At 43.8% G+C, this 27,513-nt stretch overlaps 1 protein-coding gene across 1 annotated transcript in view; it reads left to right on the top strand.

Annotated features, from left to right (window-relative positions):
- The first annotated feature begins 667 nt into the window (after positions 1 to 667).
- HECA (hdc homolog, cell cycle regulator) overlaps positions 668 to 27,513 on the top strand; it is a 43,898-nt gene continuing 17,052 nt past the window's right edge. The window contains exon 1 of the mRNA XM_032650908.1: positions 668 to 1,214. Within this exon, the coding sequence (XP_032506799.1) occupies positions 944 to 1,214 (271 nt within the window). The 5' untranslated portion in view covers positions 668 to 943. The remainder of the gene's footprint in view (positions 1,215 to 27,513) is intronic.

Below are 27,513 nucleotides of genomic sequence, written 5' to 3'. Positions count from 1 at the left end.
AGGTGTCACTTTCTAATCTCCACCTGCTCACAACAGTGGCCACCTATCTTTCAGGACAACTCAGTCCTATCCAAGGGGATTGGGTTTCCCCTCCAGGCACTACCTGCTTCTCGGTCCCAGGCGATGTTCAGTAACATCCCTGAATGGTGGGTCCTGTTTGAGTGAGCGGTTTCACCACTAGGCTGTGACGGCCTTCCATTCACGGACTCTGCTGTGCTTTCCCATTGTCTAGGAACTCAACTCTATTTCTTTAATTTCTGAATCTACGATTGTTTCTGAATAGCAAAGGCTTTCGATGGATGATTAATTAGAAAACCTCTGCTTTCCATTCCTGTTCTGGTCGCCCGCCTATTTTTCCCAGACCATATTGTTCTAAGCCTCAGTTGCATGAAGGTCAGGAGGCCCCCGACTAACTCCAGATGCCATTGAATTGGCTTTCGGGGCCATTTCAGGAAGGTCGGTCCGCAGGCGCCGGGGTGCAGCAGGGCCCCGAGAGTGAGGGCGCCCCGATGACGTCACTCCAAGGTGGCCGGCTCAGCGCGGGGCGTGACGTCACGCGGGCGGGCCGGGCTACCGTGAGGTCACCTGGTGGGCGCGGCCAGGCCGAATCCCCAGTGTCGTCACGGGAGGGGGCGGGGCCAGAGCGTGTCAGCGAAGCCGAATCAAAACAAGCCCGAGACCCGCCTTTTCCCTCCGGCTCGGGAGCGTCTAGCTTGCGCCCCGAGCCCGCGGCGCCCGCGCGGCTGCGAGCCTCGGGTGGCCGCGCGCCGGCTCCAGGAAGCCGGGGAGGGCGCGGCGGCCGGGATGGCGCGGCGCGGGCCGCGCGGCTAGACGGGCGCCAGAGGAGCCGCCGGCCCGCGCCCTCCGTTCTCGGCCTCCCGGACCGGGCGCCGAGCCGCTGGGAGCCGCCTTCGCCGACGCGGGGCACCTGGACACTCGCAAGATGCCCAACCCCAAAAACAGTAAAGGCGGCCGCAAAAACAAGCGCGCCAACAGCAGCGGGGACGAGCAGGAAAATGGAGCCGGCGCCCTGGCAGCGGCGGGCGCGGCGGGCGCGGCGGCCGGGGGGGCCCTGGCGGCGGCGGCCGGCTGCGGAGCTGCGGCGGCGGGCGTGCCGGGCACCGGGGGCGCGGCGGGCGCGGGAGGCGCGGGGCCCGGCGCCGCGGCCGCGGCGGCCGCCGCGGGGACTGCAGCCGCTGGTGACGCCAAGAACGGTAAGACGGGGCCGGAGGGGCGAGCGCCAACTTACTCGCCGAAGGGGACGGCGCGTCGACGGGGCCCTGGGTGGCGCGGGCGATGCGTGGACAATGCGAGAGTCAGGAAGTGCTCACCCCGCCCCTCCGCCCCGCCGCGGCTGCCCCTTCCCGGTCCCCACAGCCCGGCGGCGGCGATCGATCGGCGGCCCCGGCTCGGTGTCCGCGCGGCGCACAGGTCGCGCGCCCCGTGCAGCCTGCGCCCCAGACTCCAAGGGACTCCTGGGTGCCTGGCTGCGGCGGCGCTCCGCTCGGGCCCTGCCCTTCGTGCCCGCGCTGGCAAAGCCGAGCGAGTGCCCCGGACCGGGGAGAGAGAGGAAGGAAGGGAGGAAGGGAGGAAGGGAGGGAGGAAGGAAGGAAGGCAGGCAGGCAGGAAGGAAGGAAGGAAGGAAAGAAGGAAGGAAGGAAGGAAAAAAAGAGCTGCCCAAGTTGAGAAGAATGGTCCGATTGAAAACTTAGGCACCAGTTCCATCTTGCCTCTGCTCCCCTCACCCACCCGCCTTCCCCTCCCCAGAGTGAAGGAGAGCCTAAAATCCCAGAAAACCGAGGCTTGCTGTGTCGATTGCCACAAGTGAAGAGGCCCCAAGACATTTTTACTGTAGGGTGTGTGTGTGTCGCTGGGGGTGGGGGTGTGCTCTTTAATTCTCTTGCTCGCTTGAGGAAGGAAGAGAATCTGAACTTGACTTCCGTTCTCAGCCCGGAGTTAAAAAAAAAAAAAAATCATCCTCTATTTAATTCTGCTTCACATTTTTAGAAGAAAGCCTAATAATCTTAGGTAGTGCCTGAATGCACCTTTTGAGGGTGCATTTAAGGAATAGTGAAGATGTGACAGGATTGCCGTTATCACTGCAGAGACATAATTTTAGTTATAGGGCAAACACTTTTTCGGACTTGGACTGTTCTTTGAATTCCTCTGGTCAGGCAGTTTTTCAGGACAGGGAATATAGGTGTATTTTAATGAAGGGAGATTAGGTTCTTTATATCTGGCTTTTAACTTGTAGGTTTGAGCTTTTGAAGCCATTCTTTACGCAGATCACTCACTTTTTAAACAGGTTACCTGCACTTAGAAGAACCTGACAGTGATTGAACAGAGGAGATTAAAGGTAGCCTATTAGGAGCAGAACCTTAGGCCCCATTGGCTGTGTCTCTGCAATTTTGAAATGGGAAGTTGTTTTTTTTTTTTCCAGAAACATCCCATTTGTGAATGTTTGAAAATACAACTTTTGGCCAGACTGTATTCTCCATGTTCTTTTGTTTTCCTCGCTCTAAACTTCATTTTGGTATTGATGTGGCAAAAGGAAAGAAGACAGACTCCTGGCTCAGCCATTTAGAGTTTTGTCATCTTGGGAAGGATGGCTTTTCTGAGCCTCAATGTCCTCACCTGTAAAATTGGGGAAAAGAATTATATACTGATTGTATTAGCTCCCTCATAAGGTTATTGTGAGGCTCAGAGTGTCCCTTCCCTACCCAGGCCCCAGTACTTGTTTTAAAGGCTTGTTACATTTGTAACAAGCTTAGTAAAGTTTCTCAAGAAAAGTAAGTGATCAGTGAATGATAGCTATCATTCACTCATTCAAAAGATATTAAACATTTACTGTGTTACAAGTGCTGTGTTAAGTATTAAAGGAGAGGTGGCAATCAAGAGAAGACATCTGCATGGGTCTGGTATTCCCAGGGTGTTTCTGGCTTACCCTGCTGTTTTATTGTCCGAGTGGAAGCTTCAGGTTGACTGTTTCCTCTTCTTCTTTCTCCAAAAGATTAGGCCACTTTAAGGCGGTGTGAGGAAATGTTTTTCTCGGGCTGATGGTATCTCCTCATTCGTAAACATTAAGCTACGGTTATGGTGTCCCTATTACTGCTCTCCTCTGAAGTGGCAATCTAAGGTATATTTAGCAGTTCTGTATATATCTGTGTGAAGGTATGTATTTCTGATTTGGAGCTTGTTTTATTAAATGAATGGGGTGGGGGGGGAGGAAGAAATGGGGCAAACACTGCAGTAATTACCGTTAGAGAAGGTACAAACTTGAGTTATGTTAGAGCAGTGAGTTGAATTTTATGTTGCCAAATTCTTGGTTCTGACCTGGTGTGAAGTCTCAGTGAATGATGCACCTTAATTTGAAGAACCTCTCCCTGCAGTTGATGACAATTAACATAGATGCTGAGGCCTCCTGTGTGCAAAATTGGTAAATAAGGAAATTATAAATGCTTTTTTCTGTTGTTTGTTTTTTGCTATTTAAAGCTGTGCTTTATAATGTAGGGGTGGGAGAGGTGCCATTGGTGAATTTTTAAAGGAAGGAGCAACTGATATGTGCAAACCCTCAGAATCAACTGATAAGGCCCAATTATTTTTAAATTAAAAAATGACATTAATCAACTATTATGGTATTTCTAAGTATATTTCAATATTTTATTTAGCTGTGACATTAGATTTTGTGAGTATAAATATTACCAATCAAACAGTTACTCCAAGGGTGTAGTAAATCTACATTCTATTAATCTTTTAAACAGTTTGTTCTCACTGTTCGAGTCAGTTGTGATCTGCATCTGCAAACATGCAAACTTAATGACTTCACCTAAAGTTAATAGTGTTTGTTTGTAGTTGTATGGAGTTTATAGAATGGTTTTATGTCTTGTGGTTCTTGGGCAGCGTGGACACCAGGGTAGGATAATATTAGTTCTTAGTTTTTCACTGTTAGTCAGTAGTTATAAATAACTACTGATTCTATAAAAAAAGATTTGCTAGTTAGGGAAAGCTTGGGGAAGCCAGGGCGGGGTTGTAATTGAAGGAGTTGAACTAGTTGCAGTTGTGCTTCTTGGGTAAGTTGCATGTCAATTGTAGGGACTTTATAGCCCTAAAAAGAAATTTATTAGTATTTTTAGAAATGAAGCTTTATTTTAGATATGAAGGTTTATTTTGTTTTTAGATATGAAGGTTTATGAAGATTTCTGCGGGGACTGGAGTAAAAGCGCTGTCCTCTTCCGATATAGTAAACATCTGTCTGCACATATTGCAACATTTTGATTGTAGGTGGACAAGATTTGCCAGTCATTATTTTTAGGATCTAGTAATCATGCAGTGGGTTATACCCGCGTAGTTTCATTCTGGAATTCTGGTTCCATCAGGCCACTGCTTTTTTGCTTGAGGCCTAAAAATATATGAACCTTGGTCATAGTATCTACTTTTTAATGGGCCTGGATCCCAAGTCCTTTTATAAATTCCTGTTTTATGGATGACCATGGTTCACCACTCCACTCATTCCTGACTGCCACCAGAACCCCTGGGCTGCTGAGTTTGCCTTCATTCGTTCAACAGTTCTTTGTAGTAGATGGAGTCAGTTTACCTGGTGATTGACCTTGCATTCAGTAGACCTGGCTCCTCAAATTACTTGCTCTGTGATCTGGGGCAAGTCATTTGACTTCTCTGAGCCTCAGTTTCTGCATATTTAAAATGGGATTATAGTGCCTACCCATACATATATAATAAGATATCTATATCTATTATGTATTATTTATATATACATATACACACACACACACACATATATACATATATATATACACACACACAGTGACTGACTTATATGATATGAGCTTGCTAAGGGTTAGCCACTTGTCTTAGATTCTGGAAATAGCGTTTGAGACAAAGATTTACCTGCCAGAGGTTTACTGAATGTGTTCTTGGAATCTTTACTGGTGGGGGAGTGAGGGAAGCAGGGCCGGGCAGAGGGAGGAGTTGAACTGTGATGCAGTGATTACAGGTAGCTCTGGAGCTAGGATGGTCCTGCAGAGTTATCTTACCTTGAGGCATGAGGGAGGGACCTCCTCCCCTGCCCCCACCATGGACTGGTGAGTGACCTGGGGGTTGGCATCTCTTAGCTGGAGAAGAGGGAGTGACCTGGGGGGTGGCATCTCTTAGCTGGAGAGCCTCCGTGCAGAGGGAGCTGAGAGCCTTCAGTGGTGAGTGAAGGAGAGCTGCTGGTCATATTAGATTCTTCACTCAGACCACTAGTTCCATTCACCGAAAATGCAGGCGTGGGATAAATAGTTCTCAGGAACGACTAAATCTTTGCAGAACAGGCCAGGAGGTAACCATCATAATACAGTAACATTGTTTTGATGGAAAATGTGTTCTGAATTTCATACGTCTGCTTACAAATAGATTTTTGGAGTGCCACCTCTTCCCCGTAAACACGAATTGTATTTTTCTCATACTTAGGCCATCAAACACACTTTTATAGTCCTAGGTTTGTATTATATTTTAAATAGTTTCTCTTTTTAGGTGTTTACTTAAATGTTTACTACATTTATTTATTTATTTTTAAAGTTTATATATTTTATTTACTTATGGCTGCGTCGGGTCTTCGTTGCTGCGGGCTTTCTCTAGTTGCAGCGAGCCGGGGCTACTCCGCGGTGGTGCGCGGGCTTCTCATTGCCGTGGCTTCTCTTGCTGCAGAGCATGGGCTCTAGGCGCAAGGGTTTTAGTAGTTGTGGCGTGCCAGCTCAGTAGTTGTGGCGCACGGGCTTAGTTGCTCCGCGGCATGTGGGATCATCCCGGGCCAGGGCTCAAACCCGTGTCCCCTGCATTGGCAGGTGGATTCTTAACCAGGGAAGTCCCTCTTTACTACATTTAAATTACCTATATCCATCAGAAGGAAAATGCAGAATGTTTGCCTGCTGTTTATTTTAAAATCAAGGAATATTTATTTGAGGGTCTAAGGTATGTAGAACACCATTGTCCTCTTGGAGTTTTCTTACCTTATTTAAAAGTTAGTTTTTTATGTCTTTAAAAATATCTGCTGGCTTTAGACCTTGTCTTTTGAAATCCACCTTTGTAATGGAGATTGGTAGAAAATATTCCCTCATCCATCAAAGCTTCATGTTGTGTACTTTGTATATTGTAGTAAGAACCATTCCATGCTCTGCTAATGGTGTCTCATGCACAGTCCTTACTCTTTCTCTTTTTACTTGTTACAGGACCTGAGCCTTCAATGTCAGCTTTCTTATTAAGTCCAAGAATATATATCATTCCATAGAGAATTGAAAACAGGAGATAAAGTGGGAAATATCTTGCAGCTTAATCCTCCTATGAACTTACTCCAGGCTGTTAGCTATGTACAATTTAAAGAGTTTGAAGGTATCAAAAGGAAGACTTTAGGAAAAAAGGTCTGTCTTGATTGATTTTGATCACCAGCTCCTTGGAATTTTTAAGGAGTTGATTTAATTAAAAATATTTCGTTATTTTATTATTTTGCCAGTAATAGAATGGGTGTAGTGGAAAAAAAATTTTTTTAAATAGAGAAGGTGGCAAAGTTCTCTTTGACTTTCTAGTCAAGCATGTAATCCTACCACTTAGATCACTATTGTGATACATATTCTTATAGCCTTTAAAATTTTTTTCTTACAGACTTTTAAAAGTACATATGCAGTTTTCAGGGAAAAAAAGGAAGATCAGATCATATATTTTATAATCTGCTTTTAACATGTATAATATTTTGTGGACATTTTAGCAGAGCGGTAAATACAGGTGCATCACTATTTTTAATGATTGCCTCATATGCCATCTTATGTCTGCATCTTGGATAAACTGATCATTCTGCTGTTGTTTGATCTTTAAGTTCTTATTTGTATATCTCTGGGCATTATTCAGTTACTTCTTTAAGATAAATTCTTACCTGTAGACTTGCTATGTCAAAGAATATTCACATTTTTATGACTTTTAATGAATACATGCTTACAGATTGCCCTGTGGAAGGGCTGTGGCCAGAGTGCCCTTTCCCCACAGCCTCTTGAGTTCCTAGTTCTTATTGTTTTAAAGGCATGCTGGAGAATTGCTGATACCCCCAAATGTAGCAGCAGTAGGAAGGCCCCATGTGGATCAAGAGCCTGGAGCAGATGCTGCCACGCTTTTCGAAGGCTGCATTTATTTCCCCTGTGCTCTTTAGTGATTTGCTGGCTCACAAGGATTCAACAAAGTACCTAATAATGGTGAATGACATTTTAGCAACTGGTGATAGTTAGTGAAGATGAAAGCATAAGCCTTTGAAATTCTGTCTGCACCATTATTCTAATCTTAAGAAGTAAGGCCTAGAATTTTTAAAGTTTTAGTCAAAAAGCATGCTGTTTCAATAGACCTAGGTGTAACCCAAGGTGCCACAACTTACTGGCAGAGTGACTTTGGGGCAAGTGACTTAACCTCTCTCAGCCTTCATTTTCTAAATGCAACCCTTTGGAATGTTTTTGCAGATTAAGAAAAACAGTGTATATGAAAGATCTTGGCATAGGGTCTGGCAGATATGGACACTATCAACAATATCTTTTATACGTTTTGTGATTTGTTCAGCCTTATCCAATTACAAAGCTTGTTAAACTATTCTGTTGAAAACAGACACTGAGAGACAGTAAGATGGTTTCTGTGTTAATATAGAAAAAGACTGTGGTATCATACAGGTTCTTATTCAGGCATTGATTTGACTATACAGGGTCTTCTCTTCTTCCCTCATCATCTCTCTCTGATCGTAGTTTACCTTGAAAAATCAGATGATTTAGCCAAAAGAAAAAAGTTAAAAACAGTGTGAGAACAGTTTCCTCTTCCTTTCTTCATTCGTTTGTTTATCCATCTCATATGTTTTGAGTGCCTGCTATTTGTCAGGCACTGTGTCAGGCTCTGGCTTTACAAGGACAGAAGAATTGGGCCCGGGGCCTTACGGTCTAGTTGGGAGTCTTTATGGAAATAAGTGCAGGTAGGTTATTGCGTGTACTACACAAGGGCAGCTGTGGAATAAAGAGCAGGAGCTTGTGAGCTGGTCACATACTGGATTAAAGCTGGGGATTGTGTCTGAGGACAGGGGCAAGTGAACTGAGCACGTGGAAGTGAAGGGTAGCTCAGAGGAGGTGAGGCACTGAGGGTGTTCTTTCGGGATGAGCGGGGGCTTAATATTATTGAGAAGTAAACAAAAGACCCTCCTCTCTCCCCAGGTAACAACTTGAAAGTTCATTCATTAGCTTGTGCTTTCGTTTGCTCATTCACTATTTTGTTCATATATGCACTCATGCATTTGCTAAACATTTATTATGTGCCTACTGTCTTCTATGACTGGAAGTGTAATGTCGAATTCTACTTGGAGGCCTCAGAATCTGCACCCCGCTGGGCTTATGGTGGAGCTGGGACAGAGACATACAAACATCGGGAGGTGTGATAATGAGCTGTGGGTGCCCAGTGGAAGAAAGGACTCGTTTCCTGGAAGAGGGGACATTTGAGCTGAGTGCTGCAGGAAGAGACGCAGTTAGCTCTGAAAGCAGAGGAAGGATGTTTCAGCAGGAGGTGGTGGGAAAGAGCCTTGAGTTCTGGTTGCTGCCAGGAGTCTGTGGCTGGTTTGAGGTACGGTGGTAGGACATGGGACTGGAAAGGGAGTGGGGCCGGACAGTCAAATCTAGATGTTTTCGTCACCAGTGCAGAACCATCCCTGAGGTTTATAAGCAAAGGCATGGTCAGCTGAGCCTGCAAAGGGGGATAATCATATGTTGTTGGCAAGCTTGTAAGGTTATTGTATATTTTAACAGAATGGGTATCTTTTGGCAAGCTTCCTTTTAATACAGCTAATCAAGGTTTGGTGGTACAACCTGTTGTGGACTGTTGATTGTGATTTTTCAGTAAAGTAGTGGGCACACTGCACACACTGCCTTTCTGCACAGCAAGATGAAAGTGTCACAGCACCCAAGGCTGCTGTTTGGAAAGTCTGTCCTAATTTGTGGGCACCAGCATCCTGATGCTTTGTGAGCCATGGGAGGTTAGCTAATTGAGGTGAACTTCAGAGAACCTAACGCCAAGGGAGGACTTGGGGCCATCTGAACAGAAGGACTTTCTCTGGAGGGAGGGGCTGTCCCTGTGGTTTATTTTTCATATCTTGGTGGAAGAGTATCTGTCTCTGTGCCAGGTTGGACTAATTATCTTTGTCATTTTATTTTTATCCTCATCGAATCAGTTTTAAAACGATAAACTGGGGCTTCCCTGGTGGCACAGTAGTTGAGAGTCCGCCTGCCGATGCAGGGAACCAGGTTAGTGCCCTGGTCCGGGAAGATCCCACATGCCGCGGGGCGGCTGGGCCCGTGAGCCATGGCCGCTGAGCCTGCGCGTCCGGAGCCTGTGCTCCGCAACGGGAGAGGCCACAACAGTGAGAGGCCCGCGTACCGCAAAAAAAGAAAAACAGAAACAAATGATAGACTGGTGAGGGGGGATGTCATTGTTTTCTCCAAAGTGACTATGTGTTTTTTTTGTTTGTTTGTTTTGTTTTGTTTTTTTTTTTTTTTTCAGTACGCGGGCCTTGCACGGTTGTGGCCTCTCCCGTTGCGGAGCACAGGCTCGGGATGCAGGCTCAGCGGCCATGGCTCACGGGTGTAGCCGCTCCGCGGCATGTGGGATCTTCCCGGACCGGGGCACGAACTCGTGTCCTGTGCGTCGGCAGGCGGACTCTCAACCACTGCGCCACCAGGGAAGCCCTGACTATGTGTTTTAAATCTGTGTGTTTCAGAAGGCTTCCAGTTCTCAGTGGTTGGTGAAATAGTAACTTGCTTTATTTAATCAACAGGATGCTTTAGCTTGATTGTATTTGAGAGGCTTTTATAAACTGGCAAAAAATAAGTAGCATTTCTAATACTTAATAATTATATGTTCTGATTTATCAGAAGTACAAAGAAAAAACAAATTATTTCTGCTAAATTATACTTAGGAGGATAATACTTGAAAACAATAAGAATTAGAAACGAAAGATATTAAGAGGAAATTTAAAGAAAAGTGAAGGAAGAGGAAAACCTAAAAATGAAATGTTAACTGTTAATCTTATAACTGTTTAGAATAATTAATAAAAATGTTAGCATGGTTCTCGTATGCACATATAGTGCAGTGTATTTCACTGAATTAAATTGTCAGGGAGGAAAAACTTTACCCTCTTAGGCTTATGGATTTGGGGCCTGCAAATTAAACTGACAAAAGACAGAGCAGCGAGAGAAAAGACAGATTTACTCACAGAAGAAATGTGACTCAGAGGGGTGGTTATAATTTGTGGCTTATATACCATCTTAATAGGTGAAGGGGAGGGGAGAAGGGCACTTCTAGGAAAATGAGTGGCTTCTTAGAGTAGGAGAGGGGGAGAAAGGACACCTATAGAAAACAAATGACTTTTTTTTTTTTTCTGGTACGCGGGCCTCTCACTGTTGTGGCCTCTCCCGTTGCGGAGCACAGGCTCCAGACGCGCAGGCTCAGCGGCCATGGCTCACGGGCCCAGCCGCTCCGCGGCATGTGGAATCTTCCTGGACCGGGGCACGAACCCATGTCCCCTGCATCGGCAGGCGGACTCTCAACCACTGCACCACCAGGGGAGCCCACAAATGACTTTTTGAAAAGATAAATGGGCCCTAAGAGAATAGATGGGCGATGATAGTTTCGTGACAATGTCTGTTTAGGTGTGGTGTGGAGAGTTATCTCTGGTGGCAAAAGTCAGTCTTCCCAGGTTGCTTTTTGGGAGGGGCTTTATGACAATTGAGTTCTTTTGAGAGGCTTTGCTTTTAGGCAGATAAGCGATTTCAGGAACTCAAATGCCTTAAGTTCAAAATAATTTTTAGCCCACACTGGCATATTCTGGACCCCTTCAAAATTTGTTGCAGTTCAGTATCACCCCTGTAATAGTAGTTACAGATAGATAGCAAAAGATAGTGTCATAAATCCGGATTTCTATTTTTCATTTTATTGGAAATTTATTAGAAATAGATGGCCTTAAGGCATATGCCTTTATAAAACTGATAGAATGACTGTAGGCAACAGTTAGCAGGGTATCAAGTTGCTCCTATAAGTGAGGGAGATATTTGTCTCCCTCACTTAAAAAATGGATGTTTTTCCCAGGGGTTAGCATAGGTTTGATATCTTAGATGATGTCCCTTCAAGTAATAAAAGCATCTCAGGAGAGTCTTTTGATGCTAGTGTTGAAACTAAATCACAAACTGTTTTAGGTTTCTAAATGAGCACTCCTGTGTGATGCCTATATCAATATAATATTTAGTAGAACTGTAGTATTACAACATAACTTCTTATTAAAGTGACACATTACTTGTTATGCCTGACAAACCTCAGTGTCTGGGCAGAAATGGAGACTGGGGTATGGGGGGGATCAAGGTCTGGCTATTTTTGTTTGTTTGTTTGTTTTTGCGGTACGCGGGCCTCTCACTGTTGTGGCCTCTCCGGTTGTGGAGCACAGGCTCCAGACGCGCAGGCTCAGCGGCCATGGCTCATGGGCCCAGCCGCTCCGTGGCATGTGGGATCCTCCCGGACCAGGGCACGAACCCGCATCCCCTGCATCGGCAGGCGGACTCTCAACCACTGCGCCACCAGGGAAGCCCAAGGTCTGGCTATTTTTGATTGGCAGCAGGTGCAGTCTGTAATCTGAGAGGCTGAGTCTGGGATGCTTGGTGACTGTCGTTAACGAACAGACACAGTGCTGCCAGAAGCCATGGAGAGAGCCTGACACTGGGAAATGGGAAGCATGCTTCCTTGGTAGAGGCAGAAACGAGCACGTCTGATACACAGGGCAGCTCCAAGAATTCTTCTGTTTCCAACTCCTCAGATCTGTTCTTATTGGGCAGTGCTTATATGTTGGAGTTAACGTTAGCCCTATAATGATATGTTTCCACTGTATTAGGCATTTAGTTTTACAAATGCCGACGGTGTGTTGCAGTTCAGTAGGAAATTAGGTAAGATACCTGGATGGTAGGTGTGTTGGGGCTACAGAACCCATGGACCCATAGGAAGGAGGAGAAGCTGTTGCCAGCAACAGGAACAGTGATGATGCTGACTCCCTTTATGGAGTGCTGACTGGAAGCCAAGCAGGACACCTAGCCGTCTGCGGTCTGCATTGGAGGATGGCGGCATTCAGCTCCAGGGACAGCCTCCTTCCCTTTTTGCAGAAGAGGCACACTCGTGTCTGAGAGATGTGCCTGACCCTGCTGTGGCAGTTGGACCCTATGTGATACTGGCTCCATCTTGACTGATACCAGACATGTGTATGAATAATGAACAAGTTTTTAAGTAGAGGGCTTAAATTTAGTATAAAACCATTAAGGAGGCAATAGGGCTATTTAAATTACTTTTAGAAGGCCTCATGCTTATTATTCTGGTACTTGAACTGAAATTAAATTTGTGAAACAAGAAAACACTTGACCAAGGAAGCACTTAGCTGACACGTCGTACGCTCCTGGTTGTATGCTCCTGTCAATCTGATCCTTCCCGTTATGACACGAGGACTTCCTGGTCTTGGGATTGTGGCGATAGTGAACATTTGAACTGACACTTCCTGTTCTTAATGGATCACAGTTCATAGTGAGGATGCGATTATCTTCTTTAGGCTACAGTCCTAGAAGTGAGATCACTGGTCAGCAGGCGTGTGACTTTCAAGGCTTTGATACATGTTGCCAAACCGCTTTCCAGAAAGGGTTTCCCTGTTTCCACTAATGCTGGCCCTGCATGGAGTGCTTCTTTCTTCTCACCCTTCCACAGGGATTTTGATAGCCATTTTCACCTTTGCCAATCATATAGATGAAAAATCACATCTCGCTATAATTTTTATCTGCATTTATTGGATTGCCAGCCAAATGAATGTCTTTTTATATGTATATGGTTCATTTGTATTTTTTCCGTTTGTGATTTTTGTCCATTTTACTAACGGGATAGTTGTATTCTCATTGTTCTAAACAAAGTCTTTTTATATTCAGCATACTTTTTGACATATGTTTCCCCTGGCTTATTGTTTATCTTTTTGCCTTGTTTAAGGTGTTGCTGATTAGACATGTTACAATTTTGTATGATCACAGAACATCCACATAGAGATAGAACCTCAAGAGAAAGGGGAGAGTGGAGAAAGTTGTCTGTGAAATTACTTGTAGGAAAAGCAGTTTGGGCCTGGCATCAGGGTAGTGACTGAGTTCATTTGGGTATCAGTGCACAGTAATGCTGTTACATTTGTGAGGGTCTGTTTCCTTTTTGTATTTAATTTGCAAAGCTCTGTTTCTCGGAATTGGTTACAGTTCCTGCCGCCCTCCTTGACCTACTCCCTGACCACTGCTGTCTGGTGGACAGCTGAAGCTCCTGTGCTCAACACCTGTCATTTCCTGCTCATTCCTAAAATCCCCTGCGGTTTTTATTCGAGCCAGTTCCAAGGACTTTGAAACTTGTAGATAAAGGCTTGTTATTTACTTATCGCCTCTGCTACAAACTGAGGCCTCTTAAGGCTAAATTACCCATAACTTCCTTGTGATAATGAACTTAAATCCTGAATCATAGGAAAGTTCTCACTTTTGTCTTTCTGGCACTTGCGCTGAAATTACATTTCTGTGTTAGTAAAATGAGAATGTAGTACTGAATTGAACCAAGAGTTTATTTGCACCCTGTGTGTCACGCTGATCCAGTCTGCCCTGTGCTTCTCAAATGTCTGTGGCTTGGAAGAGGTTCCCAAACGCATTGCTTGTTTAAAGAGTGTGAGATTTGAGAGACACAGGTCATAGCTTGAGGTCTGCCATTTTGCAAGGCTGATGAACCTTTCTGACCCCAACTATTCTTATCTGTGGAAAATGAGGATAACATGTTATTGTTTGTGACTAACTCTTTGCAAAAAAACCATAGATCTGTTTGAAAAAGCAAATGGTTGTGTCATGATTTGGGGTTTTTTAGTGTTTTCTAGTTGGGTGTTTGGTTTTTTGTTTGTCATGTGGTGGTGTGGCTGCTTCCCTTAGTGATGAACGCACACTCCGATTTGTTGAAAGAACCCAGGGCCAACCTGGGCTTTGCTCCACAGAGTTTGAAGTGAATGTTGCTCTTCCAAAATCCTTATTCTGCTTCCTTGGGGGAGCCTTTAGTTTCTCTACAAGTTCAGGTCTGGGAGCTCTTGCTATGTGGATTTTCCCAGAGAATATGCAGTGCTCAGGGCAAGCCCAACTCCTTGAGTGAGCTCCTTCTAGAGTTTCTGACCCCACTCTGGGGAAGGACTGTGGAGGCTGAAGCCTTGGGGAGGATGCTTTCACCAGCCTGAGGAGAGCTGACTTGTGTATGGTTTTGTTGTGATCCGTGAATCATCTGTCCCCAGGTTTCATTATAACCGCAGACTGTACTGTGATTTTAACCATTTGATTAACAGAGCCTTACTTTTGGCCTGTTGTACTTCATGATTTACACTGGTGTGCCTGTATCTGTAATCACACTTTCTTTAGTTTGTATCTCCGTTCACTTCAGGCCTTTCTGCTTTCTGCTCTTTATCTGCCTCTAGGGTCCTATGGAGTGGGAGTTTGTGTTGTAAAAGCACGTGGAATGCTTACTTAAGACTTTCAGTTGTTTCCTTACCTCCCTTTCACATTTTGCATTTTAAATGTTTAAAGAATTGTGAATGTACCAAACCGTATTATGGATTTTATCAAAATAACTTCTACAGGCACGTGATACTGGGTATGTATCTGTATCAGTGTGTTTATGTAAATGTATGGATGTGTTTTTTTAAATCATTGTTTTTCTTGGGATTTGGTCGATTAAAAACAAGCCTCCTCTTTGAGATAGTCAGCTTTGAAATTTTTGACTTTGGAATATATCAGTTTTCCTCATAATTTATTTTTTAATGTTCCATGAGATATGTGATCTAAAGATGACTTGGAAGAATTTTTAAAGAATTAATTTGAAATGTTTTTCTCTTGACAGACTTGGAAATACTGTTTAGAATTCGTATAGAATATAATCATATATACATTTGTATATATTTATATATTTTAATAGAACTATATTTAACTGGACAAATTCTCTTATGGCAAAAGACAAATTTCTGGATATTTTTGGCTGTGTTGGGTCTTCGTTTCTGTGCGAGGGCTTTCTCTAGTCGCGGCGAGCTGGGGCCACTCTTCATCGCAGTGCACGGGCCTCTCACTAACGCGGCCTCTTTTGTTGCGGAGCACAGGCTCCAGATGCGCAGGCTCAGTAGTTGTGGCTCACGGGCCCAGTTGCTCCGCGGCATGTGGGACCTTCCCAGACCAGGGCTCAAACCCATGTCCCCTGCATTGGCAGGCAGATTCTCAACCACTGTGCCACCAGGGAAGCCCTTCTGGATATATTTGGTAGCTCTTTTATAAATGAGTTTAGAAATGAATCGTGTTTTTTATAAATTTATTTATTTTATTTTATTTTTGGCTGCGTTGGGTCTTAGCTGCTGCGTGCAGGCTTTCTTTAGTTGCGGCGAGCTGGGGCTACTCTTTGTTGAGGTACGCGGGCTTCTCATTGAGGCGGCTTCTCTTGTTGTGGAGCACGGGCTATAGGCGTGCGGGCTCAGTAGTTGTGGCTTGCAGGCTCTAGAGTTCAGGCTCAGTAGCTGTGGTGCATGGGCTTAGTTGCTCCGTGGCATGTGGGATCTTCCCGGACCAGGGCTCGAACCTGTGTCCCCTGCATTGGCAGGTGGATTCTTAACCGCTGTGCCACCAGGGAAGCCTAGAAATGAATAGTTTTGAGTCTTTGAAAATAGTCATACTATGAGATTATATCTGTGTTCCACAAAAGTTAGTAATTGGAAAAGGAATGAATGTCTAGTTATAATGACATCATTGGCTTAATATATCACTGGGCTCTAAACGTCAAGCTTCCTCTGCAGTAGGAACTTTTATGGCATGCTCTCCTGAAAACAAGTCATATTATAACAGCTGTGTTGAGTGTGTATATATGGTGAACTACTGGGCTTGGACATAGACGTAATTTATTTTTGAGTCTCATTTTCACTTTTACTGAGGTCTGTGTAAGACTTAGACATGCTCTCTCCTTTGACAAGTCTTTCCTTGTTGCAACAGATTCTCTAAGTTGCTTGTTGGTTGCTGATGCATCATTTTAGAAATAGGCTGAGTGGTGTGGCCCACAGGCAAAAGCTTTGTCTTTTCTCCCTAGATCACAGCAGAGGGACGGCCAGTGTGGGAAGGATTGCTGTAAAGCAGGAGTCCCCAAACTCCGGGCCGTGCACTGGTATCAGTCCTGGCCTGTTAGGAACTGGGCCGTGCAGCAGGAGGTGAGCGGTGGATGAGTGAGCGAAGCTTCACCTGCCGCTCCCCATTGCTCCCCATAGCTCGCATTATCGCCTGAACCATTCCCCCCCCCCACCGTCTATGGAAAAATTGTCTTCCAGGAAACTGGTCCCTGGTGCCAGAAAGGTTGGGGACCACTGCTATAAAGTATTTTCCCAGGTTTATTTTGATGGGAAGGCAGGGGAGCTGAAAGAGTGTATTTTTCAGGGAGTTCAGCAGGACAGAAAAGGCACATGGAAAACAAAGGAGTGTAAGGATTTAGTTTAGTTTAGGGTACAGATAGAGTACGGAAATGAATTTAACCACGTTGTGCTGGGAGTTTATTGATTTAAATACAGTAGTAACCCTAAAAATCTTCTTGGGAGTTGGCATGTTGACCCAGACAGGATTCAGGAGAAGCAGGTTGAGCTTCTGTTTCTCAACACCAGTGCTCTTTCTGCTGCCCTATTCGATAGTCTCCATACTGATAGAGTGCCGTTTCTTTACATGCTTTCCAAGAAAACTTGCTTTATTCTCATTAAGAAACGAGTAAGCCTTTGCTCATGGTTTATTTATTTATTTATTTTTTGAAATTAGCAGTTCTGTTAGCTAGAGTAGATTTACCTCATTGTCTATCTTTGTTTTTAAGGAGTGCAAAGATTGGGAAACCTTTATATTGTAATTGGGTGTAAACACTTGCTTTTTTAAATAAATGTATTTATTTCATTTATTTTATTTTTGGCTGTGTTGGGTCTTCATTGCTGCATGTGGGCTTTCTCTAGTTGCAGCGAGCAGGGGCTACTCTTCATTGCGGTGCACGGGCTTCTCATTGCCGTGGCTTCTCTTGTTGCGGAGCACGGGCTCTAGGCGCGCGGGCTTCAGTAGTTGTGGCTCGTGAGCTCCAGAGCACAGGCTCAGTAGTTGTGGCGCATGGGCTTAGTTGCTCCGCGGCATGTGGGATCTTCCCGGACCAGGGCTTGAACCCGTGTTCGAGCCTGCATTGGCAGGCTGATTCTTAACCACTGCACCACCAGGGAAGCCCTAAGCACTTGCTTCTTTAACTTGACTTTCTGTAGACCTAGTTTTTAAATAATTCTGAGGATTAATATGGACATTGACCATATTGAATAAACTTTTGTGTAACCAGATCATAGTAAGCAGTTCTATAATTTTGAATGAGACACTATTCCAAATTATAGAACTTGCTTATTATGATCTGGTTACACAAAGCTGTTGGTCACTGCCTCCTCTCCTTATAAACTGGCTCTGTGTTCTTTATTGATCTGTGTGCAGTGTGGGTGGGAATGGAAGAGGGAAGGCCCCTTACCAGCTGACTGACTTGGGCAGATCACTAAAGAATCCTCTTGTGGGCTCAGGACGTGTTTGTAGAATCTGAACCAAGGGATTGTCTTATTTCTATTCTGGTATTTTGTTTTGTTTTGTTTTTGCAGTACGCGGGCCTCTCACTGTTGTGGCCTCTCCCGTTGCGGAGCACAGGCTCCGGACGCGCAGGCTCATCGGCCATGGCTCACGGGCCCAGCCGCTTCGCGGCATGTGGGATCTTCCCGGACCGGGGCACGAACCCGTGTCCCCTGTGTCGGCAGGTGGACTCTCAACCACTGCACCACCAGGGAAGCCCTATGTTGGTATTTTTAAGAGACATTCAGGGAAAACTATGAAACCATTATCTTCATCCTGATATTCAGCCTAAACCAGACATATTTTGGGTCCATGTCCTTTTAGGTCATGACATGGCCTTTGGTAGACAAGAAAAAATATGAATTTTCTACTTTAAAGTCATGATTTATACAGATTTCTTACTGATGTCAGAGTGTTGGAGCCAGAATGGAAATTTAAAAATGGGTAAAATAGAAGGCTGTAGCTTTCTGTTTAGTTTGAACTTGAGGCTGGGTAGGCTTGTGAGTTTAACTGAACGTAAGGAAAGAATGAGTCTAGGAGAATAAATCCAATATATTAAGAGAATGTTAAAACCCCAAGTTGTTAAATACAGTTGAAGAGCACATTGTTGTTTTGTTTTTTGGTTGAGGGAGAATGTGAGGCTTCCATGTTTATTTGGATAGATTTGTCTGAGTGAAAAGCCTTGTGTTTAAATCCTACTCAAAGCATAAAAACATGTTTAACTGAATGTAATCTCCTTGTACTCAACTTGCTACCCTCTTTGGAACAGTCTCACACACTAAAATAACATAAGGGAGGATAAACTAAATCAGAGGTTAAGACAGATATGCTTAAGTGAGCTTTACTATAGCTCCCATACTAATTAAAACAAGTTGACAAAATGTTTTGAAAGTATTAGCTTCCCTTTTGTACAGGACTTAGTGTCTTTTAAAAATTTTTAGTAGAGAAAGATCTCAAAATATTTGAGAACATTTACTTTAAAACTTTTTTAGTTTTCACTTCAAATACTCACCAATTAATCAAGAAATGAGTTTTAACCCCCTGGTGAGTTTGAGGTATGGTGTGGGCACAGTGGTCCGGGTCCACTCCTTCCCTTTCTGATCTGCAGTCTGCACTGCCCCACAGGGAGGGATGGCAGCTGAAGCAGAGGCTTGAGGCGAGGGCCTGGTGGGTGACCAGGTGGGAGATCCAGCCTGGGGACCTAGTTTTGGAGCTCCTTGATCATAGCGAAAGGACATGGGGCTTCAGTCTGGGAGTTTCCGAGGTTCCTGAATGTGTGTATGATGTCGTCAAAGTGTAATTTTTAGAAGGCTGACTTGAAGGTGGTGATAAAACTTTTTTGCTTGTGTATCCTCTAAAAGAATTTGAGAAAACAAAGTTTCTTTTGCATATTAATACTGTCACACCCAGTTTTTTTAAAGGTTTAAGTAAATGCAGAAGATACAGTCTCCAGTTTATTGTAAATAGTGTCATTTTAATGTATTTAAACAGAATCCAAATATCATAGTTTATTGTAAATGGTGTCATTTTAATGTATTTAAACAGAATCCAAATATCATAGTAACTTGCTAACCATTACCAGCCATTTAAAAGATAATGGTCAGAAATTTTACATTTTTTCTTTATTTTTAAATTCTTACCCAGAATCTGTCTGATACGAAGAAAGAGTATCGTCCTGCTTGAAACTCTCTTATTGATCATCTTATCATTTTTCTGTAACAAAATATGTATTTAAACTTAAATCTATATTAAGAAGCACTTCTGGAATGACAGAAGAAGGACATCTAGAAATCTGCCTTTCCATAGAAACAATGAGAACACTGGCAAAAATGATCAAAATCAACTTTTCAAAATTCTAGAAATTAACTAAAGGCTTGCAATAATCCTAGGAGTGTTTATTTGGGGAAATGATTGAATTGTAGTAAGAACAGTGAATTTTGTTTTCTTTTAATTTGCTTTATTTTCCCATTCCTTCTCCCTAGCTCTGTGGTAGCTTTGTTTTTTAAAAGTTGTATATATATTTGAAGTATAGTTGATTCACAATGTTGTGTTAGTTGCAGGTATACAGCAGAGTGACACCTGAATCACTTTGCTGTATATATGTGTGTGTGTGTGTGTGTGTCTGTGTGTCTGTGTATGTGTATATATAGATATATATATATACACACATACGTATGTATGTGTATATATGTATATACTTTTCAGATTCTTTTCCATTATAAGTTGTTACAAGATAGTGAATATAGTTCCCTGTGCTATTCAGTAGGACCTTGTTGTTTATTTTTTATATAGTAGTATGCATGGTAGCTTTAAAACGAGCAACCTCGTAGTCACTAGAGGAAGAAGGACAGGTTTGGAGCTTCCCCAAAAGCCCTAGCCCTAGGGAACTCTCACCATTTGACCTGACTCAGAGGTCACCCAGTGTTGGAAGCCCTCTTAGGATGTCTGCTGAAAACACTCAGCAGCAATTATTTATCATTGCAACTGCCTGCAGCAGTGATACCAGTTGGAGCAAACAAGAAATGGGTCAAAAAACTTAAAAAGAATGTCTTGGAAGTAGGAGGTCCGTCAGGGGCTTTGAGAAGCTCTGGTGTATTCCTGGTGCTCTAGAGGACTGTGCACATGGCAGCGCTCTGAGCATGTCCAGGAAAGACCTGAGGAGGCCCTCATTCTCACCTCTGGCTGACCTTGAGGCTCTGAGTAAGCAGAGAGTAAAGGCTAAGTAAGGTTGTAAACTGTTGAAGCATTGAAGGCTTGCCCAATACACACACACACAGCCCCTTGGCGAAGGATGGGACGCTTACTGGTTTAGGGCATTTAAGGAAGTCTCTGTCCAGTTATTAGCTGACCACTAAGCTAACTGAGCAGAAACTTCAGTGGCTACACTTGACGAAAAAATAGAGACTTTACAGAATTAAACGTCACTAAACAAACAGCAGTAACAACAGAAGCATATCCTGCAAGGAGAGAGAATCTGATTTTGAGTTGCCACTTTATGTTATTTAAAGTGTCCAGTTTTCAACAAAAAAGTATAAGATACTCAAAGATATAGGAAAGTATGGCTTACAAATTTATTCAACACTTGCAGCTTCTATGTTAGACTCTGAACGGGGCACGTAACAGGTGTTTAAAAACGTTATTTGAATTGACTTGTTATTAGCTGATTTTCAGAGACCTCATGTATTTTCTTTCTTCTGTAGTTAAGTGTTTAACCCTAAGACAAACCCTGGTGTTTTTATTACGTCTTCTAAAACAGGGTCTTTATTAAATGATAGCTACTAAAAGAAGCCATACATTTGCCCAAATGAGTGTTTATTAGTATCCTGGAAAATTTGAAGGCTCTTTCTTTAGGTAATTATGTATAATAAACCTGCTAAGAAAACTGACTTATTCAGAGACCAGATCATTTAGAAATATTTCCTATATGAAGTTTATCTGTATAGTTTGAGTTTTTACAGCATTTTGAGAATATAACTATTGTACTGTTTTGCAGATGTCCAGATCTCTAGAGACCTGTAGTCAAGTACTCATATTATCCTGTAATTGACTTGTTTATAATAAAGATTCAGAAGATTTTACTGTGTCAGACCTAGTAAACTGGTGTTAAGTCTACTTATCAGGATATGCTGATTAAAAAAATCTGGCCTCAAATCCATAATATTTGCAGATGAAAAACCTTTACCATTTTCATGATCAGTTGCGACGATGGAAGAAATTCAGGGTTGTCATGCACTGTATTGATGTTCCCTGATTCATTCCAGGAGCAGAAGGAGGAAAGCGGAAATGCTGATGGCATCACATCTGTGCACAGAGTGGAACAATATATCCTGGTTCCAAATACTCATTTGTGTATATTTTTCTATATTTTTCATCATTCTTTTTTATTCCAGTGTCTGTAAAAAAGATGAAGCAAACCTGCTGGACCCGCAAGCTTCAAAGCCCTGTGTCACTGCAAGAAGATGCTCACTGAATTTGCTTTGATGCTAAGCAGGGGAGCAAGGGATGATTAATATCTTAGAGAATGTGGTCAGAATTCCAAAAGGTGTTGACAGATTCCTGCCGTGGCTAATGCTGAGCTGGCCAGTATTCAAAGAGTGACATGAGCAAGGGCAACCCATAAAGCAAACAGTTGTTTACTGGCAATTGTAACTGCCAGAAGGATGGGTTTACAGTGGATCTCGAGGTTCAAATTTAACTGTTTAAGAACTTGGTTAGCAAAAGCAAGGGTCTTTTGTTGTTGTTCACTGTGGAAATAATATTGCATCTAGAGTAGGCGTGTGTGTGTGTACACGTGCATGTGTATGAAATTACATTGATAAGGTGATATCTGGTTATTCATAGATACGCTCATGTACACATATATATGACCGCATGTGCCTTATTTCACTTGGCACCTGGTATAAACTTATTTTTTCTTATATTCTTATATGTGAGTACATGTATCTATGATTAGTTTACCAATGAATATGACTTTTATGATTAAAACAAGTTGTCATTATAACTGCTAATGCCATTAATAAAATCGAGATGACTACAGTAATCTGCTATTCTTGCTATTAAGTTTTTACATTGGCGTTTTTTCAGTAGCCATCCTAGGAAGATGGAGTTGGTTGGATTCTTGTAGTTGTCAGTGGTGATGTGACCCTGCAGCAGGTTCAGGTTGTGTGGCCACATCTGTAATACTTGCAATTTCTCAGTTAATTGCTCTCTTTTCTGCCTCACCCCTTAGAGCTAGTCTCTGCAGTGAACATGGGATTCTCCTTTTCATATTTTCCAGAACTGAATTCCTGGGTTTGCTAGGTGAGGGGGGAGAAGGGGAGAAGGGGAGGTAAAGAGGCTGCTGTTGGGAAGAGCTAAGCGGAGGCAAGACTGGGCCCACATGAGGATGACAATGCCTGGAAGAGTCTAGACTTTGTGGGTTAGACCCCAGGAGAGAGACCCCCCTCCACACACCCCCAGAAGAAGACAAGGCGGGGTGGAGTTGGGGGGAGTCTGAGCCCACTTCACCATGTCTAATTTCACCAGTGAGGCTGGGAGCAGGTGATGGGGGAGGCACCTGCACGGTCCAGGTGGGGCAAGGAGGCCAGAGGAGCCAGGTTGGCTGGCAGAGCCAGCCCGAGATGTGTCTGAGAGAAGCCAGGTGGGCTGGGAACAGTAGAGTCTTGGGTATGAATAGCAGAGTGGGAAGCTGGGCCCAGGGGAAGTGGGTGAGAGGCGTGGGCTGTGGGATGGGGGAGAGGCACGGAGCGGGTGAGCAGAGCGGCTCCAGGACCCACCGCTTGTGCCGCAGGCAAGGCAGAGGGGGCAGCCTTTCCTGAAGGTGCTGTGTCTGTGGGGCTCCCGGGGTTGTGGGTCAGCACCGGCCTCCCCTCTCACTTTGCACCCTGCTATGGCCGACTTTGGAAAGTGAGAAGGGAGGGGAACACCTGGGCCCCCATCAAGTCCAAATTTTGACACATATTAGGCAAAGCTGGTTTAAAGGTTATGAGGAGAGGTGGGGAACAGATTTTTGTTTTGATCATTTATAGCCTCCTTCTTCTAAAAATAAAGTGGCTTTCAAAAATACATGTAATACTATAAGAAGTAATAAATAAGTGAGAATATTAGTAATAGAGATGATACTGTTGGGAAAAATAATGGACGTCTTGAGGCTTTACAAGAGGTAGGTCACAAATGTGGCTTTCAGATTTGTAGCACACAGAGGAAAGAGGCAAACAGAAGCAGTGGCCTGTGCTACAGTGTCCATCAGATTAACAAATGAAGCAAAACAAAACCAGTGACTTATAAGATGTTATAAAATACTGAGCAATGTCCCTTCATAAATAAAACAAATAAAACAAATTAGGCCTGCTCATGTCATTCAGAACAGCCTGTCCAGGGAATAAACAATGTGGTCCAAGTAACCAACTCTGGGACACCTGGCTTAACTAAGGGATAGCTTTTATCTAGCGCAGGGCTCACGCACCCAAATGAATCCAGGGTCCTGGCATATGAGTAAGTATATGAACGGGGCTGGAGTGGAGGCCTGGATGACCCAGAGAGGGCATGATACATCTAAAAGGCACTTAACACTTCATAACAAAAAACCCTGTTTAATAAGGCACTGCAGGCCAGACCACCCCGCTGGAACTCTGATCTAGAGGAATGTGTGGACATCATCTATGGACTCTTTCTTAAAAATTGTTTCTCTCAGTTGAGCTTTTGGAAGACATTGAACAGCAGTGAGTTATGGATCGTATTCTTTGACAGGTACCTGGTCTGCAGATAACCCATGTTGCCAGTTAATCATGCAGCCATATGTTTTACCTGTTGGGCAGACCGAGGGGAGGTGAAGCCATTTGTCTTTTAAGCTGAGGGCTTTGGGAATCCAGAGGCAAGGGGAGGGGACAACTCCACCGTGGCCTTTGGTCTCCAGGCACCATTCTGGGTGCATCAAGAGAGAAGTAGGTCAACGTTTTGGGCACACTGTGCTTATAACTTGGGTGGTAAAATGGGAATTACATATAAAAAGTATTATTTAGGAGTTTTGATTATGGCCATATTTTGAATATTTGTGCAGGTAAAGGGGAGGCCACTGACAAGGATAATCAAAATCAGGTTCTAGAGTGTTTCAGAGAAGCAAGGAAAATGCTTTAAATTTGGATTATAGTACTTGAGGATGACGTGAGGTCTTTTCTGAAGTCTTTGACAGTGGGATAATTTAACAACTGGGCAGTCTCTTTGCAGTTCTATGCATGCACACATACAGGCACACATGCACACACTAGTGCACATACACTTATACTTAATCTGGAGTTCTGTTCCCATCCTATGGTATTGTGGTTTGGTTCCGAGGGCTCTTGGACCGACCTCTCCTTCAGGGTGAGTGCATGCAGTACATGAAATGCTAGGGTGCTGTGTAGTTCTCCCTGATACAGCGCCCTCAAGATCTAAATCTCCAAGCAGGAGAAAAGGCAGCCTGCTAATTTATTTCCTAGTACAGTGTGATCCCATTATATGCGAACTGAATTATGCAAATTTCAACTAATGACACATAAATAATAATAAAAGCTTCACATTATATGGAAAATTTCAACAGACACATTCCCCTACGTTATGCATCAAGCCATCTCATATTTTCAAAGCCAGCAGGTCAACTGAATTATAAAAATGCTTTGTTACCCAATGTCATTACCTTTTCTTTTAAAGAGAAATACTTACTAACCCTTGGCAATATTATGTGAACCCTTGTTGTTTATAGAACTTTTTCATGGATTTTGGTGACATTTGTGTTATTATTTTAAAATTAACTTATAATTTAAACCTTTATTATAGCTTTCAAAATATCCAAGTATGCTAATACTGGTACTGAAAAACATCCTGAAAATCTGTAACTTTGGGACAGAAATGTGATAAAACACTATGATATGCCATGCTGTCAATTTATGAGGCACAACTGAGAAATATTAGAGGTAATGCTGATATTAAAAAGCACCAGTAAAGCAAAAATACAGCACACGGCTGCAGATTTATGCATTCTGAGGATGCATTTCCCCACGCTCTACCCCCAGACTAGGGGGTAATCAGTCTTGAATTATGTAAGTTCTTTAGGAACACATCTCATGAATCAAATACAGCCATGCCTTTTATGAATCCCTGTTATCCAGGCTTGAAAAAGATTGTTTAGGTTGAAAAATACACATAGCAAGATACTTATTTGTCTGACACAGAGTAGAAAATCTTTAAGGGGTTAGAAGAAGTAAATTTTCCTCCTTCTTTAAAACTTCTCAGTAGCTATTTAGTGAATTATTTTACGCACACCACCCTGCTTTGTTCGTTGTAGGGAAGCAGAACATTTCTTGCACTTATTTACAGATGGAGAAAGGACGGTCACTTCCTGGTTGTAGCTTTGCTCTAAACACATTCAAAGTCCTTTGGTTTTTCCATCAGGTAATATAAAGTGATAATGCTTTTAATAATTGCTTACATTTAACTGGTGCTCATTATGTGCCGGACACTGTTCAAACTGCCTTAATAACTCCTTTGATTTTCATGGCAACCCTTTCAGGTAGGTACTCACTCTTATTTCTGCCATTTCACAGCTGAGAAGATAGAAGCACAGGGAGGTTAAGTGACTAGTCAAAGGTCTTAAAACTAACAAGTTTAGAGCTGAGAGTCAATGCAGGCTGGCTGGCTGGCTCCAGAGTCCGTATCCGCAGTCACCATGCTCTGGCCTCGCAGGAAGCTCAGCGACGAGGACCCTCTGGTCAGAACCGTCATACCCGGAGGGGAACTTGCCCTGTAAACAAGGGGATGTGTTCCCATGTAAGAAGAATTACTGTATGGAACAGATCCCCGTCGTAAAATAAAATAGTTGTTCAGAAACCCTAAAGTTTGTACTTGGTAGCTGGTTGCCGAAGGAGGGTAGAATAGATTATGGTAAGTCTGAGGAAGTGAGGGTGAGGGCCAGGCTCTGCCCCAGAGAGAATCCTGTGCTGCGTCTAGAAGGCCTGCTGCAACTCAGGGGCGGAGCAGCGGGCTGTGCTCCCCAGTGGCCAGCTTCCTCCCCTGTCCCTCCTCCAGCACCCAGTTGCTGCAGAGTCCTAAATCCGACTGGGCCGTACTTGCCTTCAACAAGACGGTTGTTAGGCATGATACCATCTTCACGGTAGTGGGTTTACAATGATGAAAATGACCGAGTGCCTACCTTAGGCTTTGTCTAGGAAGCCTCATGTGACTTCAGAAGCCCCTCCTCGCCCCTCCACCCCGCCGAACTCCCCATCTTCTTGTGATGCCTGAAACTACTTTAAGAGTGGTGAAAACAGTAAATTTCACAGTTGAGAAGCTGAAAATGGCAGTGTCTGCTTTGGGGGGTTCCTGTGAGCGTGGATGAGTCTGTCAGGGGCTTTGGGTTTGTTGGGCAGCCAGTGTAAATGACTACAGTCAGGTCCTTCCCTTTTACTGGGTGGGGGGGGACCGAGGCCTGAGTGGGGAGGAAGGATACAGGATGAGAAAGAGAGTGACAGACATTGCCCAAGTGACGTCAGCCTCATTATCTTATTGTCCAGACTTGAAACTACTTGAGATTTGTGCCCAGAATGAGGTGAGGCCTGATTATTTTCACTTGGGCAGGGAGAAATACAAGCTGAGCATGGAATATTTGGCGGTGAAGCCGTAGAAACAGGTACTGGAGTGTTCCTATACATTCTTTTTTTTTTTTTTTACGCGGGCCTCTCACTGTTGTGGCCTCTCCCGTTGCGGAGCACAGGCTCCGGACGCGCAGGCTCAGCGGCCATGGCTCACGGGCCCAGCCGCTCCACGGCACGTGGGATCTTCCTGGACCGGGGCATGAACCCGCGTCCCCTGCATCGGCAGGCGGACTCTCAACCGCTGCGCCACCAGGAAAGCCCTCCTATACATCTTTAAAACCATGCTGACTTTGTATAAAGGAACCGTTTCTCATTTTGCTTGTTAGTCAAGCTATCACAGCTCAGACTAATGTCCCAGGGGAGGTGTGTAACACAGGACCTCACTGAATGTGGGATTCCCTTCTTTCCACTTCCTCCTTAAAGGTTTGGTTGTATCAGGTGTTTGTATTCCATTTATACCTTTGTGGGCCTGCTATTCTTAAGAGCTAGGAACTTTGTAAATTTAGAAACAGCTTTCAGGAAACAAATACATTTCTATAATATGGCTAATTTGTTATAGGTGTGATTTTTGAATGCCACCAGTCCTGTTTTTTACAGTTAAAAAAATGTTGGGCTTCCATGGTGGCGCAGTGGTTGAGAGTCCACCTGCC

The sequence above is a fragment of the Phocoena sinus genome, chromosome 12 (genome assembly GCF_008692025.1).
Source record: "Phocoena sinus isolate mPhoSin1 chromosome 12, mPhoSin1.pri, whole genome shotgun sequence".
Lineage (NCBI taxonomy): Eukaryota > Metazoa > Chordata > Mammalia > Artiodactyla > Phocoenidae > Phocoena > Phocoena sinus.
This window is presented reverse-complemented; position numbering and strand designations above follow the sequence as displayed.